General features: G+C 41.3%; 1 protein-coding gene across 1 annotated transcript; it reads left to right on the top strand.

Moving 5' to 3' along the window:
* Positions 1-1,038: 1,038 nt before the first annotated feature.
* Positions 1,039-17,547, top strand: ercc6 (excision repair cross-complementation group 6). The gene is made up of 22 exons (XM_007546075.2): positions 1,039-1,129; positions 1,696-1,901; positions 1,989-2,217; positions 2,698-2,818; positions 2,915-3,029; positions 3,964-4,681; positions 5,737-5,868; positions 6,205-6,363; positions 7,096-7,231; positions 7,390-7,560; positions 8,157-8,333; positions 9,435-9,551; positions 9,939-10,034; positions 11,134-11,352; positions 11,927-12,037; positions 12,435-12,554; positions 13,782-13,876; positions 14,353-14,498; positions 15,499-16,077; positions 16,158-16,326; positions 16,418-16,496; positions 16,579-17,547. Exons 2-22 carry the CDS (start codon positions 1,706-1,708, stop codon positions 17,041-17,043), a joined length of 4,350 nt encoding a protein of 1,449 aa, XP_007546137.1. The 5' UTR covers positions 1,039-1,129; positions 1,696-1,705; the 3' UTR covers positions 17,044-17,547.
* Positions 17,548-19,717: the final 2,170 nt, after the last annotated feature.

Below are 19,717 nucleotides of genomic sequence, written 5' to 3'. Positions count from 1 at the left end.
TCAATTAATCTTCTTCCAAAGCTGTTTATACACAACATGGATAAATGTACAACACGACAAAAAATTTCTCGCCCTACATTTTCAATAGTTTCACCAAAAAGTTTGCAACCAATTATATTTATAAGCCCTCTAAAGGTAAATCCACACGACATTCCATCATACTGTGAGTTGATAACCTTACTTTGCTTTATTTAACTCAACTGTGCTTTTCATTATACAGCATATTTAGCCACAGAGACCAATTTCCATTTGCAGTCCCTGGGAGGTCGGTGGTATGAAATAACATGGTAGCATTTAATCCCATGATTTGTCTAATTACAACATAATAGATCAAACAGTCACAGAAGAGAAAATTAGAAACACATGGTAAATTTATACTGATTCTATTTGTTACCACCAAGAAATTAACGACTTTATAAAACTGTGAAATAGTAAAACAAGTAACATACTTTTAAATAAATAAAGCATACACTTCCAGCTCAACTTCACTTCCACTAAGATTCGCGCAGAGCCACTTGTCTAAGTCAATGTTTTAAGGTCTAGCCGGGTCATCTATAACTACAATAAGCAGTTCTGTGGCGCCATCTAGAGGTCAAGTGACATAAAAGCTGTAAAAAACAGTTTTGAATGACTGGGTTTCGTCATATTGTGGGTGGCAAGTTCACCTTGCAAGCCAATGCAAATTAGGGTAGAAATGCTCATGACTAATGCCTTCCTTTTATTCGAAGAAATTGTCTTCAAATTAACAGTTTATGTTAATTGTTGCATACTTAAAATAAACAGCAAAACACTGGTCGAGCTATATTTTTAACCGGATCTGTAGCGGTATTTGGCATGAACTATAACACATCAAGAATTAGATTTTTTCTTTATTTATCACCCACCGTAAGCTTAATGGACTTATGGTCCTAAAGCCTTGCAGTTTCACAACAGATCACAAAAGTCAGAGTTTGAAACTTACTGTGACGTTTCAACCAAAAAAAAAAAAAAATGCCAATCGCAATATGGCAGCCACGATGACGTACGAACGACGCTCATGGGACGTCTGTCTATGCCAGGAAGCTTTGAGAAAACCTAGCAAGCAACATGACATAATACGAACTGGTGATGTTGTGTAACTACATATCTTGTGAGTGACATTTTAAATCGTTGCTTGGTTACTGTATTTAATGTACCGACGTTATTACAGACAGTTCTGATGGTTTATTTATCATGTAATTTATGATTAGCTAACTGAGGCTGAAGAGCAGATTAGCGATCTTAGCCGAACAGCTGATGATGTGTTCCGCTCTCTGTTAGCTTAGCCAGCTAGCACATATGCACAGCCACATAAACAAAAGAAGACCGTAAAATGATCTGACGTTTATTTTTCTTTTATATACACATTGTAACCTCATATGTTGCTCTGTTCTCTATTATACAAAGTGGTTAGTACCGGTGTTATAAAGTTAATCAGTCTTTATGTGTTAATGATCCCTTAATTGATATGTTTCAAAAGCAGTTCATGTATTGTATGGAAAGCTAACGTTTAGTGCTGCTGATTGTCAACTACTTGTAAATGTCTCTTCTGGACAATGTAATATATAATATAGACCAACACTGATTTTCTTCAGTTTTATTGTTCATAGATACTTGAAGGAACGTATTGTTTAAAATTTGGAACGTATTTTCACATCCTAATTGTTCTGTTTGCAGCTTCACCATTATGCCTGTAGAAGCTGCAGAGCCCCAGGCGTCCTCCTCCTTCTCCAGCCCGGTTAGTGCTGCTCTCACTCCAGGAGGCTTGGAGGAGGATGGATCTGCAAGAGGTTCTGCACTCTGTACTTTCCCTGAGAACGGTCATGGTTCTGAGGCAGCTGCAGCCTACCCTGCCAACACTGGACCCGGGGAAGGTAACAGTGGTAAGCTATTCTACGCGTTGTAAGAAAAAGAAAATCTCAAAAACGGATTCAAATAATCTACTGATATGATATGTGTGGCATGTCTAGCTGGCAAGCGGTCAGGGACCTTGCTGCAGATCGATCGTCAGCGCATCCAAGTGGCATCTGCCAGCTCCGGAGCAGATGAGCTGCAAGGCCTTGGTGTGTTTGTGTATGATCAGGATGTCCTCGAGCAAGGTGTTCTGCAGCAAGTGGATGAGGCGATCCATGAAGCGAGTCAGGCTGCAGCGAAAGCTGAGGCTGAGAAGGAGTACCAGTCTGTGCTAGATGACGTCCGGTGAGGAACACTGTTTGTAAATGGCTTGATGTGGTTCTTTACCATGCTTTTATGTTTTAATGAAGTGTTTTATTGAAATTTCCATGAGAAAACAACTGTTATATATGTGTTTAGTAACCAATATGTAAAAAAAAATAAGGTCACATGCAAAAAAAAACCTTGTTTGATGTGAAAGCATGAAGGCTTATTTCAATTTTTTTACAGGTCTGGGTATGTGTGGAAAAACAAATCTATGAAAACAATGTGTCTAGGCGTTAGTCCTATTGTCTGAATTCTTCTATCCATCTACTTGTTTGCCCATCCATTTAGCTGTTGTTCTACCCATCCATCCATTTAAATTTCAGACTGGAAAATTATGGAATTTTCACTTGGATAGGTAGCTTGGATTTCTGTCTGTCAGTGTTATTTTTATCTTTAAACAACAATAGAGTCAACAGTTTACCGGTAAAGCTTATTCTGCTTTGCTCGTGTGTCTTGCAGGTCTGTTACAGCATCTTTAAAACACATCAACAAGATTATTGAGCAGCTGTCTCCCTATGCAGCCTCCAGCAAGGATATCAGCAGGAAAATTGAGTCTGTGAAACGACAGAAAGAAAATAAGGTAAACCTGATGTGTATACACATTCCACACCAAATAACTGATCAATAAAAACAGTGACACTAATTGCGCAAAAAAAAAAAAAAAAATGTGTTTCAGGAGAAACAGCTGAAAAAAGTAAGAGCGAAACAGAAGCGACTTCAGGCCATACTGGGAGGAGAGGACATTCAGAGAGTGGAAGCTGAGCTGTTGGCAGAAGATGATGGAGAAGAAGGTGATGTGTTTTATGTTTTTATATTTCACTGCTTTCACATGTACTTTCTAAGCAATGTATACACTGCTGAGAGTTGTTTTATGTGATTTTATATATATCTATATATATCTATCTATATATATATATATAGATAGATATATATATACACACACACACAAATATCTTGAATATTTCCAAGTAGGCAGAAATGTAATCCAGTTCAGATGGTTTTACATATAGAAAACAAAAACTATCTGAAAGGACTAACTGGCTTAAAAAATGATCCCTAGCTGAGAATTAGTGCACTTAGAGCACAAAAGAAGGCTGCCTAATTACAATATATGATTCATATTTCCCCCACATTTACTGTTTTTAATAGTTTGACTTTACTTGGGAGAGAGAAAATAACATAAACCTTGTTTGAAAAGAACAGCAACAAAAAAAAAGAAATCTAATATTAGACTTTTTCTTTTTATTGTCGCTATGATGTTGAATTTTCACCTGTGGTTTGTTCCCAGTCAGCTGTGTCATCACACATTTGCAAAGGACTTTGGATCCTGTTTGTTGCTGCCTATTAGGTGTGATGGACATAAAAGATTTTTATCTAACATGAAGATAGAGCAACAGTTATGCAACGCAATACAATTAATATATACTGTAGCTGGTGAGGCTCAATGACAAGCATTTAACACATTTAGTTAGTTAAAAAAATAACGCCCTGCTTCACTAAGGGCAGTTTCTAGAAAAAGTCATTTTTTATAATCTTTTTGTTACTGTTATTTATATTTGCACCGTTTAGTGTCATTCAAATTACTGGTTGAAAACCGTCACCGAGTTTACCGTTTGTTTTCTTCATGTTAAAATTAGGATGATGCGTGCTCTTTGGCATCCAGAGACAATATGGGAAGAAGACGAACTTGTGCATGTAACTCTACATTTTTGTGTGTTTTATCAGAATCTGGACCATCCACGCTGGGCAGCATGCTCATGCCGGCACAGGAGACCGAATGGGAGGAACTCATCCGGAAAGGTCACATGACTCCTTTCGGCACCAGAATCCCACAAAAGGAGGTAAAGAAGGAGCCTCGGAAACTGATGCTGGCTGAGAACTCAGCGTTTGACCAGTACCTGGCGGACCAGGCCAAGTTGGCCACAGAGCGGAAGAAGGTACCTCTTCTTAAGAAGAAGAAAAGTTCTGCACTCCACGTTTATGAGAGGACCAAAACAGGAAAAAACGTTTCCTCATCCAAGGACAACAAACTGAAGAAGCGCATGCGAAAGCTGCAGATAAATGCTTTGAAAACCCATCCAAAGGCTCGACCCAAGACTGAGCCAAAGCTTCCTAAACCTCGGAGGAAACGGCACACAGAGGGAGAGCAGACAGACAGCGAGGGGTCAGAGTACCTGCCCAGTGATGAGGGACTGGACTTGGACCAGGAGGAGAGGGAAGCCATGGAGGAGGGCTTTTGGGATGGCAATGAGGATGATGAGTATGAACTAAAACTGTACAAGAAGAAAACTGTGGGGACAGGAAGGAAGAAAATGAAGAAAAACGACAGTGAGGACGAATACTCCCCTGAGAGTTCAGACGACGACGACGGCGACAATAACCGGGGTAGATCAAAAAAATATAAAGACGACGGGGATGTGGACTACTACAGGCAGCGAATAAGGTAAGATTAGTTCTCTCAAATTACGAGTGTATGCAGAGGTTAAAAAAAAAAATGTTTTTTTTTTTTATCATCTGTATCAAGTCACATTTGTAAATTCTCAACCAGGAAAAGATTGACTTTTTTTTTTGCATCGAATTTGCAATGGCAATTGTGTAAATGGGCTATTGTTCTTGACTTTATTTAAGGTGAAAAGCAGTTGGTTTTGCTTCTCTGTAGTGCAGAGAAAGAGAGAGAGAGAGTTAATCCCAGATGAGATTGGCAGCTGTTTCTTGACTAAGCAAATTCACTCTCGGTTCCTCTCTTCACTCTCTGCTCTTGCACTGGCCTAATTATCCTTCTGCACATGGTTTTATGCTCTCATTCACCCCGATGCTCAAATAAATGGAAGAGCAGGCCTAATGAGATTTCATATTTATAGCTGCCAAATAAATTGTGTTGGCACACGTATTTTTCTCGACTCCCAGCAACTAAATGTCAATACAAATGGGCAGACATGTCACGGTGGTGAGGCTGGGCTCATGTGAAGGATGATATTATTAGAGTGGGCTGGATTTCTGGTTGGGTTGCAGGGGGCGAAGCGGGGCGGGGGCAGAAAAGTGTAATTAACTGAACCAATGCTTAGTCTTGACTTAATTAGAGAGTGCGGTCTCCCAGGCCCAGCTAAAGGACCGGTTTTGTAACAGGGTGACAGGACCGGGCCCAAATGAAGATGGATTCTTATCCTGCACACCTCACACCTTTCTGGGGAACTCACACTGCTAATTGTCTGTATCAATCTTCATTTGCTGCATGACGACTGTGCCTTTAACTGCCCTCTCCCCTGCACTGTTAAGACTCTCCTCTTTAAAATAACTTATTTTGTTGCAAAATCTCCCCTGTGCTCAGCGTAAGTGTTTACGGCCCGCTAACATGTGAAAACATCCACGTCTGTAATCGATCGATGCATTTTCTGGAACTAAAGTGCGTGGCAAATTCATAAATAAATACAATTGCTGTTCTATGTGAACTGATTCAGTGTGCAGACATGCTCATTATTGATTTCCTTGTTGTTTCAGGAAATGGAAGCGACAGCGGATTCGAGAACGAGAGGAGAAGCGAGAAAGAGGGGAGGAGCTTACAGACGACAGTGACGCAGAGTTTGACGAAGGCTTCAAAGTTCCCGGTTTCCTCTGGAAAAAACTCTACAAGTAGGTTCACTGTGAACATTTACAATTAGAAAGATCATAAGGTATCCACAAATGCTCACAAACTATATATCAACTATCAACTAATGTTATCACTGTACTTTCTCATAGAGTTCTCCCGCTGTTTTGGTTGTCCTTTATAAGATGATAATAACCAGAAATATTTTTGATAACTTGGAAAGAAACAAATGGGTTCATTGGTAATTTATTAGTGGTTACAAAAAAAAACAACAAAAAATAAATCTGTCGGGGGGAATGTGTGTGTTTTGTCAGCCGACTCCTTAACATCTGATAACTTGGATGTGTTTGGTCCCTGCAACATATTAATAACACCTCTAGGTACCAGCAGACCGGTGTGCGGTGGATGTGGGAACTCCACTGTCAGCAGGCAGGAGGCATCCTGGGAGACGAGATGGGATTGGGCAAAACCATCCAGGTCATCAGCTTTCTGGCAGGACTAAGCTACAGTAAACTGAGGACTAGAGGGTCCAACTACAGGTACACACACACATACACACACACACACACACACTTGCACAAATAAACTGTGTCCAGAGACTGTGTGTCTGTATGGTATGAATATTTGATCAGGAGGATTTCTGCTTGAGAGTGTTCGTCTGAATTATTAAACGTGTTTCAATTATCAGACTCCTCACTTTCTTACTGCAGACATAAGAGAAAACACTTACGCTCTGCCTGCGTGTGTCTGAGGAAGACCGTTAGCGTCTTCACGGCTTCCTAAAACGAACCTTTTGACTCGTGAAATGTAGGCGGGCCTGGTGCGAGACGGCTAATCAGCCACAGAAAGCGCGGTGCAGTGCTGGAGATAATCGTGTTTTGTTGCACAAATGACACTTTGTGCGTTCGATGGGTGGAGTCTCCCAGATGGTCAATACTGTGTCTACTACAGACGCCCACAAATTGATTGTTTGCAAACTCAATTATGGCCCAGTATCAATAGCTTCCACCAGTCAGAGGCTCATACCAGCCCATTAGTACATGTTGGTGTGTGTTTGACAATGGAATTGTAAATCTTTACAGAAGAGCTGAGGATATGTCCCATTAATTCCTTTGATTCTTAAGTTTAGAGACACAGTTGCAGGAAAACTTTGTGTTGTTTCTCTAAGAAATATGAAGTTGCACGCAAACCGAGTTCATTTTCCCCGTTTCTCATTTGCCTCTCGATCACCACTCCGGGCTGAAACATTTATCTCTCGTGCTTGGTTCCAGATACGTCGGTTTAGGTCCAACGGTGATTGTGTGCCCGGCCACTGTGATGCACCAGTGGGTGAAGGAGTTCCACACCTGGTGGCCTCCTTTCAGAGTGGCGGTCCTGCACGAAACCGGCTCTTTCACCAGCAACAAGGTAATGTTTTTATTTGTGTGTGCTGGTGTCCATATTTTAGCTTAAAATGTTTAATGTCCTCTGGGAGGCAATAGGTCTGGCTTTTCCCTTCCGGTGCTCATCACTTACAGCATAGAAAATAAAAAAATATATATATATTTTTAAATTTCTTTCTGCAGGAAAAGTTGATTCCAGAGATAGCAGCGTGTCATGGCATCCTGATCACATCGTATTCAGCTGTGAGAAATTTGCAAGACATTTTACAGCGCTACGACTGGCACTATGTTATACTGGATGAGGGCCACAAGATCAGGAACCCAAATGCTGGCGTCACCGTCGCCTGCAAACAGGTATAACTCACTCACACACACACACACACACACACACACACACACATATATATACACACTCATGAGGATGCACAAAGTTCAGTAAGGTTCCATCTTTTATAGGTAGTAGGTAATGTTCTGAAGTTTCTTCCTTGCAGTATAGATAAGTTTTCAGTGTGAAAAGAGGAAGTCATCATGAGAATGTTCAAAGGCAACCCAGATTAGGTGAAAAATATTTCACATGCTTTCATTTTACAAAAATAATCAAAACATATCAAATTGTGTTTAAGCTTTGTCTACATCAAAGTCTCTGTCTGCCAAAAACAGATGACACTCAGCAAACTCACTAGTCCATCACCAAGAGAAGTACTTTTTTTAAGAGTAAAATAGATTTTAATTTAATTTATCTTTATTTGTTTTAATTAAAGTGAAAGTAAGTCAAGTAAAAGAGGGAGAAAAAAGACAAAAACGGGACCACTGTGTTGTCGACGTGCCGCTGCTCTTTGGAAAGCATTAACAGATCAGCGGTCTGAGACAATAACAAGCCTTGAGGAGTTTTTCTGCCATTAATCGTGTCGTTAATATGCGGACTGGTATTCTCGCTTTCTTCCCTGTAGTTTCGCACTCCTCACAGATTCATCCTGTCCGGCTCGCCGATGCAGAACAACTTGAAGGAGCTGTGGTCTCTGTTTGACTTCGTCTTCCCTGGCAAACTAGGGACGCTTCCTGTCTTCATGGAGCAGTTTTCTGTGCCAATAACCATGGGAGGATACAGCAACGCGTCACCTGTCCAGGTACGTGACCCTGCTGTACAATGAAGGTTGGCCTGTCAGGCGTTCAATCCCTTTTAACTTGACGACAAGGAGGAGTGGCAAGCAAACTTGCATGAAGACATTTTTGCGCACTTCTGCGTGGCTGGACAGAGGCCGCTCAGAAGGAAGGACAGTGGAGCAACAGAGCTATTAAGCCTGGATAATGTAGGTCTGTGCAAAGGAACTTTAGTTCTTCCCTAATGTGTGAGAGTGGAAGAGGATAAAGTAAAGAGCCAGTGAGCTAAATTGTAGCTCTTTGTCATTAGCGTCTAATCGTTAATAACCCACTGACTGTATAGATTTAATTATTTAAGATGGCTATTGATGCTTCTTCCGCTGTCGATAATAAAAACCTTTACTAATTATTAATGTTATTAAATGGTCAGAGAGGGCAAAGCTCTGCTGCTTTATCCTAATCTTGAAAGTCGCAGAGCAGCAGAGCAGCTGCTCGGTGCTACATGAAAAACACGTATATGTATGTCCAGATAGACGCGTGTGCAAACATATGTGTTTGGGGCTGGACTTAATGAGTGTGTGGAAATGGGATCCATTATCGGAGCGTGTTGCTTGCAGCCCCGTGTGGCTCCACTCAGCAGCTTGTGCTGAGATCGCTGGATCCTCTACTGCCCTCCTCTGATTCTTTCCCACTCTGACCTCCATTTAGCTCCGGATCCCTCCTTTTTATTTTCCCCTCCAGCATCGCCAGTGGTGTCTTTGATCCCCCTCCGGACCCCCCAGCGAGTTAATGTTTAAAAGGCTAACTGGCTTTCAGCGCTAGCTTTAGATAAAGTGTAGCAGAATGTTTACAGCGGGGGTTCCTGGGGATGGAACCAGGAGCTCCCCCTCTGTTTCCAATAAAGCTGATCAGTCCCAGGGATGAAAGAGGAGGGCGGGCGCGAGTCCCCTGAGAGTGGAAGTGTTCTGGTCAGTGTTTACCGGCCGTCCTGAGAGGGACGGCAACGCGAGGGACAAAACGAGACAATCAAGCCACTCAAACCGTGACGTCTGAAACGCTTTGAAGTGCGTGTTCGTCTCTGAGATTTGCCGGCTGTGATTTTTTTTTTGTTTTTTTTTGTTTTGTAGGTCCAGACGGCGTTCAAGTGTGCATGTGTGTTGAGGGACACAATAAATCCTTACCTGCTCAGGAGAATGAAGGACGACGTCAAGGCCAACCTCTCCTTGCCTGACAAAAACGAACAGGTACTCCTCACACCTAAATCCTCTCCGCTGCGTCGCTGTTTTTCTGCTACGTTTCAGGTCTTTGAGCGCCTGATGACCTTGCATGGCTCCTGTCAGGTGAAGCCAGCTAATAAAGTCCCTGTAAAGTAAAAGGAGCTGGTATTCATTAAAGTGGCTGGTCTCTGGTCTGTCCTCGTGGCTGATGCCGCTTGACTGCTCAGTCCACTTCAGCTCATTAAATCAGTCCCACAGGAAGGTGTTTTCTTCAACAACAACACCACCAAAAAAAACCAAACAAAATCACATTGCTCCCACTAATTTCTCCTTTCACTCACTTCACTTCATCAGGTGCCTTTAAAGTGGACATTCACTGTCCGTTACTCTGTCCTGATGTGTTTGTGTGTGCAGGTGCTGTTCTGCAGATTAACAGAGGAGCAGCGGCAGGTTTATCAAAGCTTCTTAGATTCCAAAGAAGTCTACCAAATACTAAATGGTGACATGCAGGTAAGTCTCATTTAAAACTGATAAAATATCACATATCATAATTCTGGTTTTTGGAACTCCTTTTAATTCTCTTTTTCAGGATGTATGTTGCTTTCTCCTTAAATCTCTAATCTTGTATATTTAACTTTAAGACTTCTTCTTTGCTTTTTGCTGAAATTAATAATCAGATCTGAACATTTCATCACTTGACTGAATGCCAAACAATATAAACGAAGTGAGAAAGTAGAAAAAAATATGAAATAAATGTAACACAAATGGATTAAAACAAAATGGATAAAAAAATATAAAATGAGTGGAGCTTTCTTAAATCACCTGATCTCACCAGCAGTTCAACGTTTTAACGTTCCTGATATCGTCTGACTTTGAGATTTGAGTTTTTGAGGTTTGAGCCAGGACTACTACGCACAAAGGAGGAAAAAATTGTCGCAAGTTTGAATCCAGCTCAAAATTAAGGAATTACAAGACCATGTCTCTTATAGCCAAGATTGTGTCCCTTAAATTTGTCTGATCTTAATCAAAATTTCATGTGTTCTCAGACCAGAAATCCTGGATATTTTTGTCCTGTTCAGCTCTTCAAACTCTTGATCAGAGCCAAGAATGTTAGCCAAACAAATGGATCTTTTTTTTTATTTCTTTCTGATGAACCTACATATCTTGGGTTCTGAGGCTTTTGGATTCATAATTAAACCGAAGCCCGTGGAGATTAGTGGCACCGAGGAATGAAATGAAAAATCCACATGAATCTTACTTCTGAAATATCCTAACTTGTATATTTTAATAAATGAGATAGAAGCTCCCATTTATCACAACTGACCAACTGAACGTGGTTGAAGAGCCATCGGTGACCATTGTTTGCACACACACACACACACACACACACACACACACGCTCCCCCTGTAGATGTATTCAGTGGTCACTCTCAGTCCATTAACCACCATTACTAATGCAGTGACCACTGGGCCCTCATCATGAAACACAGCCTTTATTGTCTGTAAATAAATAATTTAATTCATTCCTGTTGACTAAAGTAAATGGGTTTATTTGTTTAAAAGCGCAGCACTGCACAGCCTTAAAACGAACAGTTTCTCTGCTCCGTAGGTTTTCTCGGGTTTGATTGCACTGCGTAAGATCTGCAACCACCCGGACCTTTTCTCCGGCGGGCCCCGAATCCTGAGGGGAATCCCAGAGGACCAGCTGACCGAGGAGGAACACTTTGGCTTCTGGAAGCGCTCGGGCAAGCTGATGGTGGTTGAGTCGCTGCTGCGCCTCTGGTTCAAGCAGGGCCAGCGGGTCCTGCTCTTCACTCAGTCCAGACAGGTCAGGAACTCAAACACAGATATTTCTTTCTTTTTGTAAAGAATTTGATTTAGGTTTTTATCAGGAGGAAGAAAGAGGGTACTGAATAATATTTACATTTTCAGTCTGTTTCCTTTGAAAAAAAAAAAAATCTGACAGTCATTGCTTATTTTTGCCATTTCTCTCTTTTTAAATCCTGATCACAGTAAAACAGTCTCGTCAAGAAGTTTTGTATTTGTATCCAAAATTCTCTCGTGTGGAAAAGTACGAAATTTAGAGATTAAAAATCTGTCGGAACCCTGCAGAATAAAGAGTTTACTTTTTTGTTCTCATTAGATCGTGACATCACATTTCCTGGCGTAAGTGTTTCGTAGACAGAGGAAGTGTGTGCATGTGACAGAGGCCCCAGCTGTTGCAGTCAATACCAATGAGATTAAACCTCAGAGGGAACCTGAGACCCTCCCTGTCGGCATCTCTGTCCATGTAATATTAATCTGCTCTAATCCTTTTAGAGCTAATCCAGACCTCAAACCCTGCTCTCTCCTCCCCCCCTCTCACCCTCCCCGTCTTTCTTCACCTTCTCCCTCGTGTGCAGATGCTGGACATCTTGGAGGTGTTTGTGAGGGAGAAGGACTACTCGTACCTGAAAATGGACGGCACGACCGCGATTGCTTCCCGACAGCCGCTCATTGCTCGCTACAACGAGGTAAGGATTAACCTTCCCTAATGGCTCTGAGTGTTTCCCATGAAAATCCCGTCCTTAGGGACACAGTGCTGCAGTGGACCACTGCTCAGCCTGAGGTGGAGACACTAATTGATGTGCAATCTGTTGTTCAGAGTGGAATTTCTTCTTTAATCTGTGTGTGATTAGTGGAAATATCGCCTGGCGCACGTTTGTCTTTAAAGGTACTTTAGAACTGTAATGCGTTTTAATTATTGCTTAGTGCTCTAAAAGGATGCACTACTTTATTAATGTCAGCAGTTTGAAATGTTGTGATGAAATGTGATTTTTGCCAATGATTATCAGAATAATGTGTGTAAAAGCCGTTGAAATGCTGCTTATTAACCACTGACATTTTTACCCCGGCCCCGCTTTGTTACAGGACAAATCCATTTTTATCTTCCTGCTGACCACTAAAGTTGGTGGTCTGGGAGTCAATCTGACTGGAGCCAACAGAGTTATCATTTATGACCCAGACTGGAACCCCAGCACCGACACACAGGTTGGACACTTGCATACTATAATTCAAATAAAACACTTAGCAGCTGCATTATTACTCTGGTGGGCCTATAGAGCCTCGCTAGAGTAGCCATGCCTCTTAAACTTTTTCACAACAATCTACAGTTTTATTTTCTTGGGAATGTATGTACATGTTTTCAATTGGGAAATAAATGCAACTTCTGGTTAATGCCTTCAGAAGTCACCTAATATATAGTCCTCCTGTGTGTAATTAGTATAAATCCAGATCTGTGAAGGCCTCAGAGCTCATTAGTGAACAAACAACATCTTAAAGACCAAAGAACCCAGCAAGACAGGTCAGGGGTCAAGATTTGGAGAAGTTTAAAGCAGATTTAGGTTTTAAAACGACATACCGCTTTGTGAACATCTGACAAGGAGTTTGAAAGCAAACATGCCAAGACATGACTGTCCAGCAAACAAACAAAAAGCCCTAATCAGTTCCATACCTAATCAGCCAGGAGGCCCGTGGTGACACTGCAGGAGCTGCAGGTATCCATCGCTCAGGTGTGTCATCAGGAGAGCTAACCCGGCATGCCGTGTGGCAAACTGCCACGTGAAGAGGACACAGCAAACATGGAAGACAGTCCTCCAGTCAGAGGAGACCAAAGTGTAGCCGTTTAGGACTTCATGCAAAACATGATTTGTGCTCATTCACCACGTCTTACGTCATACCTGCCGTCAGACGTGGCGGAGGCAGTATCATGCTGCGGGGACGCTTTCATTCACCAGGAACAGGAAATTTTGTCGGAATTTAAAGGAAGATGAATGAAGCTAAATGAATGGCAATCAGGAATAAAACCATGACATGCTGCAGAAGACTTGAGACTTAAGGTTGACCTGTCAGTGGTGCAGCAACACTAAACAAACCCACAGAGCTGCAACTGAATGGTTTAGATCACTGCTTATTCATGGCCCAGTTAAAGTCTGGACCTAAATCTGACTGAAAAACTCATTGGTGCTGAATACAAATGAATGCAAACTTGTGTTTATAAAAGACAGATGGACACAGAAGGCGTTTCTACTAGCGCTACATGATGCTGAGACCAATCAAACGTTTGGCCCCTTGTTTCTATTTTACCCGTCTTTATTTTCTTCCAGATATTCATATTTACATGTTTGTCTCTCTTGCCGTAGCTGCTTCTCAATGCTGAGCGTTTCCGTCTTTCATGCTGTCTGCTTGATTCGATGCGATGCGATCTGTCGTTCACAGGCTCGAGAGCGAGCGTGGAGGATAGGTCAAAAGCAGCAGGTAACAATCTACAGGCTGCTGACTGCAGGGACCATTGAAGAGAAAATCTACCACAGGTGATTTAATAGCCACTTTAAACATGCATGTAATCGCCCCTTATTACACACACATAATGGATTCCAGAAAGCCTGAGATTTTAACACATTTTTGTGTTTGGTTTTGTTCCCTCTGACCTCACAGATCCCTGTTTCTTACTGCTCACCTCAGTTCGGTTTTACTATTTGCACTGTCCCACTTCTCAGTAATTGAAATGCTTTCCTGCAATATTAAATGGCCAATTGAGGAGTCTGAAACTGTTGCTGTGTTTGGCTTGTGTCGGTGCGGAGCTCTCGGAAAAAAAAAAAAAAAAAAAGGCAGATTGAAGAGCTGCAGGGATTCTATTTTGATACCTGCAGCAGAGAACTTATTTAATTTTCTCATCCATCAGCCAAACTACTCTGCGGTGACATGATCAAAATTGCCTGCTGAGTTAAAAAGGAAAAACTAATTAGATACAAGTGTCTAATTCTGTATTATATCTGTTGCCATCCAGGCAAATCTTCAAGCAATTTCTCACCAATCGCGTTCTGAAGGATCCCAAACAAAGACGGTTCTTCAAGTCTAATGACATCTACGAGCTTTTTACTTTGGCTGATCCCGACGGAACGCAGGGAACAGAGACCAGTGCCATATTCGCAGGTCTGTCTGTCTGCTCTGTTACCAGAGAAAGGTTTTATGGTGTTTTTTATTGTAAAAACTGTATGCTGGCACATTTAAATTTGTTAGAAGATAATCAAAAGGGTAATTTGCTGTAGTTATTCAACTGAAAAAGTGCAAATTATGTGTACATTTAACGCAGTGTTTATTTGTCATGTGTTTATTACTGATCATTTTTGATGATTGTGGCTTACAGATAATGAAAACCACAAAAACAGGTTTCTTAAAAACTTAGGCTATCGCATCAAACTATACAAAAGGAAGAAAAGAGCATACTCCATAAGTATTATAGAGTATACTCTTTCAGGTCTTTTCTTTTTGCATGAATTGCTGCATCAAAGCTGGTGATTAGCTTGATACTATGTGGAGATGTTAAGGCAGCCCAGGGTTTAGTAGCCGCCTTCATCTTCTCTGTATCGTTGTGTTTGGTAATGCTCATCTTCCTCTTGAAAATACTTCATAGATTATCGGTGAGATTTAGGTCTCTGTCTGCTGGTCAGTGAATCACAGTGGCCATGGTCTTTATTGGTACTTTTGACTGTATAGGCTGGAGCCAAACCCTGTTGGACAACGAAATCAATGTCTGCATAAAACTTGTCGACTGAGGGAAGAATGAAGTTGTCCAAAATGTCCTAATAGGTGGTGGCTCAGACTTTTGGACTTGAAAATACACAGTGGGCCAAGTACAGCGAATGACATGACCCATGCGGCATCAACATTTAATATTTCTGTACTAAAATGTGAAAATTGTTCTAATATGATAATAAGTGAAAGTACATTTTGAAAGCCATATTCATCAAAAGTTACCAAAAAAACACTTCAGATACGTTACATTACAATGCATCGATTTCACTTTTTGAGTTGAATTAGTAAAATAAATGAAGTGTTTGTGGATATTCTGTTTAATGGAGATGCATCTATAACAACCTTCCAAACAAGATGAAAGAACAAACTTACAAGTTAAGTTTTTGTCTTTAAACAGGCACTGGATCCGACGTCAAAGTACCCAAGAAACCTGACAGGTTAAAGTCCTCGCCCTTCATCAACGGCGTCAGCCATGATTATAGACGGTCTCCAGGAAAACAGAGAGAATCCGGTGCAGAGAACAGAAACTCGTTATCATTAGGACACTCCAGCATATCTCCATCCAGTGGAAACTCTCAGGGTAAATCAAACACGCCAACGGACAGTCGGAGCGCAAACCAGAATGCAAAAGATATAGAGATGAGCAATACTCCAAATATGCTTCTTGTAAGAGATGGTAACGATTCGGGTTTAGTTGAGGGAGCAAACAAAAGCCCGACCTCGACCAGCTGCCACCAGCACAGAGACAAAGACAGAGGAAAGCACAGGGAGAAGAGAAAGCACTGCGACTCCACGGGTACGGACAAACGCAGGCATAAAAGACGGAACCACTCCCGGGACGCTCGGTTCGAAGGTCACCGCATCTCTCATCTGGTGAAGAAACGCACTTTCAATAAACAAGAAAACGAAGAGACTTCGACAGAAGACCAGAAGAAATCCGACGATTACGTCTTGGCAAAGCTCTTCAGGAAATCCGGTAGGCTCAATGCGCTTCTGTAGTATTTGACGGGTGTCTCATGTTTGGTCGGGTTATTCATCCTACTTGGTCTTCCTCAGGTATCCACAGTGTGATGCAACATGACAGCATCATGGAGTCATCCAACCCGGACTATGTTCTTGTGGAAGCAGAAGCCAACAGGGTGGCTAAAGATGCACTCAAAGCCCTTAAGATTTCTCGGCAGCAGTGCAGACTGCCTTATAACAGACCTCCTCCCCCGCCTACTAAGTAAGTGTCCTCATTCCTGCTGAGTTTACCAGGAGCTTTGCTTGTTCCATTTCAAACATTATATTTTGCTTTTCTTTTTTTTTTTTTTCAGGAAACGTTTTGGACAAAAGAAGAATTCGCTCTTAGTCACGTCGTCTGCTCAGCCTGTCGCCACTTCTGTTAAATGCAAGGTAACAGCGTCACGCGTTTCTGTACTCTGTCGATTTCAAATTTGTAAGCTTGTGCGTTCACTTAAATATTTCCTGTTTTTAGGATGCTGCTGTTGTGAAGAAGTCTGTCTCAAAGAAGCCAACTGCAGGAGCTCATTTTAGTGGGGAAGGAGGAGATGATGATTCAAACTCAGCCCTGCTGTCGTCCGCATCTCTGCTGGCCAAGATGAAAGCTCGAAACCATATCGCTATGCCTTCCTCCCAGGGAGCAGCAGCAGCAGAGGAAGAGGAGGAAGAGGAGGAGAACGGCCCCGGAGCTCCAGCAACAAGCTCTCCTCCTGCTCCCCCCACTGAGCACGACGAGCTGCTGGTGGATCTGCGCAACTTTGTGGCCTTCCAGGCGAGTGTGGACGGCGAGGCCACCACGCAGGAGGTGCTGGAGTATTTCAAACCCAGACTGACCCAGAAACAGGCGCCCGTCTTCAGAGAGCTGCTCAGGAGCATCTGTGACTTTCACCGGACCTCCGGTCAGGAGGGCATCTGGAGGCTGAAGGAGAACTTCCGCTGAAGCACAGAGGAATGACTGTCAACTACAGGGGGGGAAAAAATACAAATCTTCCAGCTATTCGCCTCTTATGATGAAACTTCTGTCTTTTTGTAAATGTTCTTATTTGTGAAATACACACTCAACAGAGATGATAATATTTTGACATCAATCAGGAATTCAACATTTAAATGGTGCTTTAGGGACTCTTTCTAGGAAAGCCAGCTTACTGTCTGAAACTCAAGTTGCAGCGTTGTTGCACACGTCTCCATGATTTTTGTTCATTTTAATCTTGTCCTTGAATTTGTTTTTTTGTGTCATACTGTCGAGCCATATTACCTCATATGCTGTCAGATGAATCGTTTCCACTTAAGCCACCTCACTTTTGTTAGGTTTGTGATATTTTTCTATCTAGGGGAAAGTGTGAACTTTATAAATATCACTGTGCTGCGGATTTTGGTGAATTTTCTAATGACTGACTGATCCGTCTGTCTGAATAAAACGGACCTTAAGTTGCTTCATGTGGGGGGAAAAAAAAAATTCTACCTGCCTTTTTGTAGGTAAAATGCAAAATACGGTAGTAAATCACTCACTGTATTTAACTTAAATTGAATCTCCTGTGTTTTCTTGCATATTTTTTGTGCAATAAACTTCTGCAAGAGGAATCAGATTTTACTTTAACATTTGTAGTTACATTGATTTAGGGTATATAACATTTTATGGTGACTATTTGGAAGAGGATGAAACTCACTTTAATCTTAGATTTTTGACATTTCTTCTCAAAACTCTTAGTAAAAATGTAAGGAATCAGGCTAGAGACTGAAATAAAAAATTCTATCAACATGAAACTCAAGGACAAAATGCTCATGCTTCAGGCCTCCACTTTTTTTTGCGCTGTAGCCCAAGCAGTAACAATCATAACTCATATCAATAGGTGGTTGTAGTCAGGTACTGAAATATGTGGTTTTCAAGTCAGACATTAATATACTCCACTGTGAGATGACAACGTGTTTTGATTTTATTTCTGTTAAACTGTGGAGCATGTGGAGCAGATTTTTGCTTGGGTTTGCAGTAAAATAGGCCGATACATTTCTTCTTTCAGAGTTATTTGCTCCTTAAATGATTTTTAAATGTCCTAGTTATCAAATGTTTGCACATTTAGCAAAAAAGAAAAGGCTGTTAAGTAAGCAGATTTCATTATTGATGAAGGCAAAGCAATCCTTTTATGAACTGTGTAGGATTGTAGTTTGATTGTTTAGCTTGGTTTTAGTGTTGAAATTTGACTAATGAATGTAATTAATTATTTTACTGGCTTTCTTTTTTACCAATTCATAAACTGTTGAATCATACTTGATTATGATCAGATGTCCAGGATCTTCAGTTAGTGATTTTTGCTACAACCTGACAGAAGGCATATCTCCTTTTAAAAAGTTAATAAAATGTTGCACATTGTAAAAATCAAATCAAATAGGGAAAAAAGCAAGTGGTGCATAAGTCCTAGCCATGACAAAAATGATTTTACAATAGATGATGAAAATCTCCACATATTCTTTGAGGCCTAAACCTGAGTTAATTACATTTTTATCTTACTACCCAGAAATCCTGTCATTTATCAGAAATGCAAATTACAAACAACAACAAAAAAAAAACTGAAAACTTTTTTTTTTTTTTTTTTTTTTTTTCTTGAGGTGTTACCTAGCCTATAGCGCCCTGAGCAGTGAGCCATATTTTCCCTATGAAGATCAGCCTCTGGTTGTGCAGCATCAGAAACCTCAGAAATTATATCTAAAGTTGTCTGGGAAATTTCAGGTGCAGGTCCTAATTCGGGTCAAGAAATCAGCAAAACTGGGTCTAATTGTAAAAAAGGAAAAAAGAAATAATAAAAAAATCCCTGCCCGCTGACACGGAGCTCTGTAATGTCGTTACAGGCGCTTGAGTAATCACCGGAGGATTCAGAGGAAAGACGCTGACAGAAAACAATCAGGCCTGCGCTTCTGTCAGAGTAGTCTAGACCAAATGTTGGGATAAAGTTATCAACTCTTATTTGATTTCAATTTTCTCCACGCACTTCACCGAGGTCATAATAACAACTTTATTTTCAGTGGTGCATAAATTAATTACGCGCATTTAATAACTAAAATATCATTATATTCCCCCTTTAATAACATAAACGCTGCACGCCAGGGAAACCCTTAATAGCGCGGGGCCCTGTAACTGGCCATTATCCGCCTGTAATGATATTACAGAACCAATTACGCGCCATTAGAAGGGATTTTCTGCACTTTATGTGGTTTAGTCCAATCCCGCACTCCTCTTCTAAATTTCAGCTGCTTCTCGAAGCCTCATTTTGTCTCCACCTCAGAGACGCATGGCGTCTGCGCTCTGCCGTCCCAGAAGCGCTTTAAAACTAATTGAAAGGGTCCCGCAGCAGATCATTTATCTGAGGAAGCGAAATAAATCGCGGGACCCCTTGCTGTGAACAAAATCAAAAATTTGGCCTTGCGAGTGCTCTACATGCGCAAGCCCTTGTAAAGTGGACCCCCTAACACACCCTGACGAGCAATTAACCCGCCCGACAGTCAATCTAAAACCCAAAAGCAGTCATCCTCCTTTTTTTAATATATGAAAGAACCAAATAAAAAGTGCAGCGGGTATGTGTGGATGTTTATGGTTAGGGAATATGCCTGACTCTGAAATA

The sequence above is a fragment of the Poecilia formosa genome, unplaced genomic scaffold (genome assembly GCF_000485575.1).
Source record: "Poecilia formosa unplaced genomic scaffold, Poecilia_formosa-5.1.2 Scaffold15, whole genome shotgun sequence".
Classification (NCBI taxonomy): domain Eukaryota; kingdom Metazoa; phylum Chordata; class Actinopteri; order Cyprinodontiformes; family Poeciliidae; genus Poecilia; species Poecilia formosa.
The sequence above is the reverse complement of the archived record's forward strand: the minus strand, read 5'-3'. Positions and strand labels throughout refer to the sequence as shown.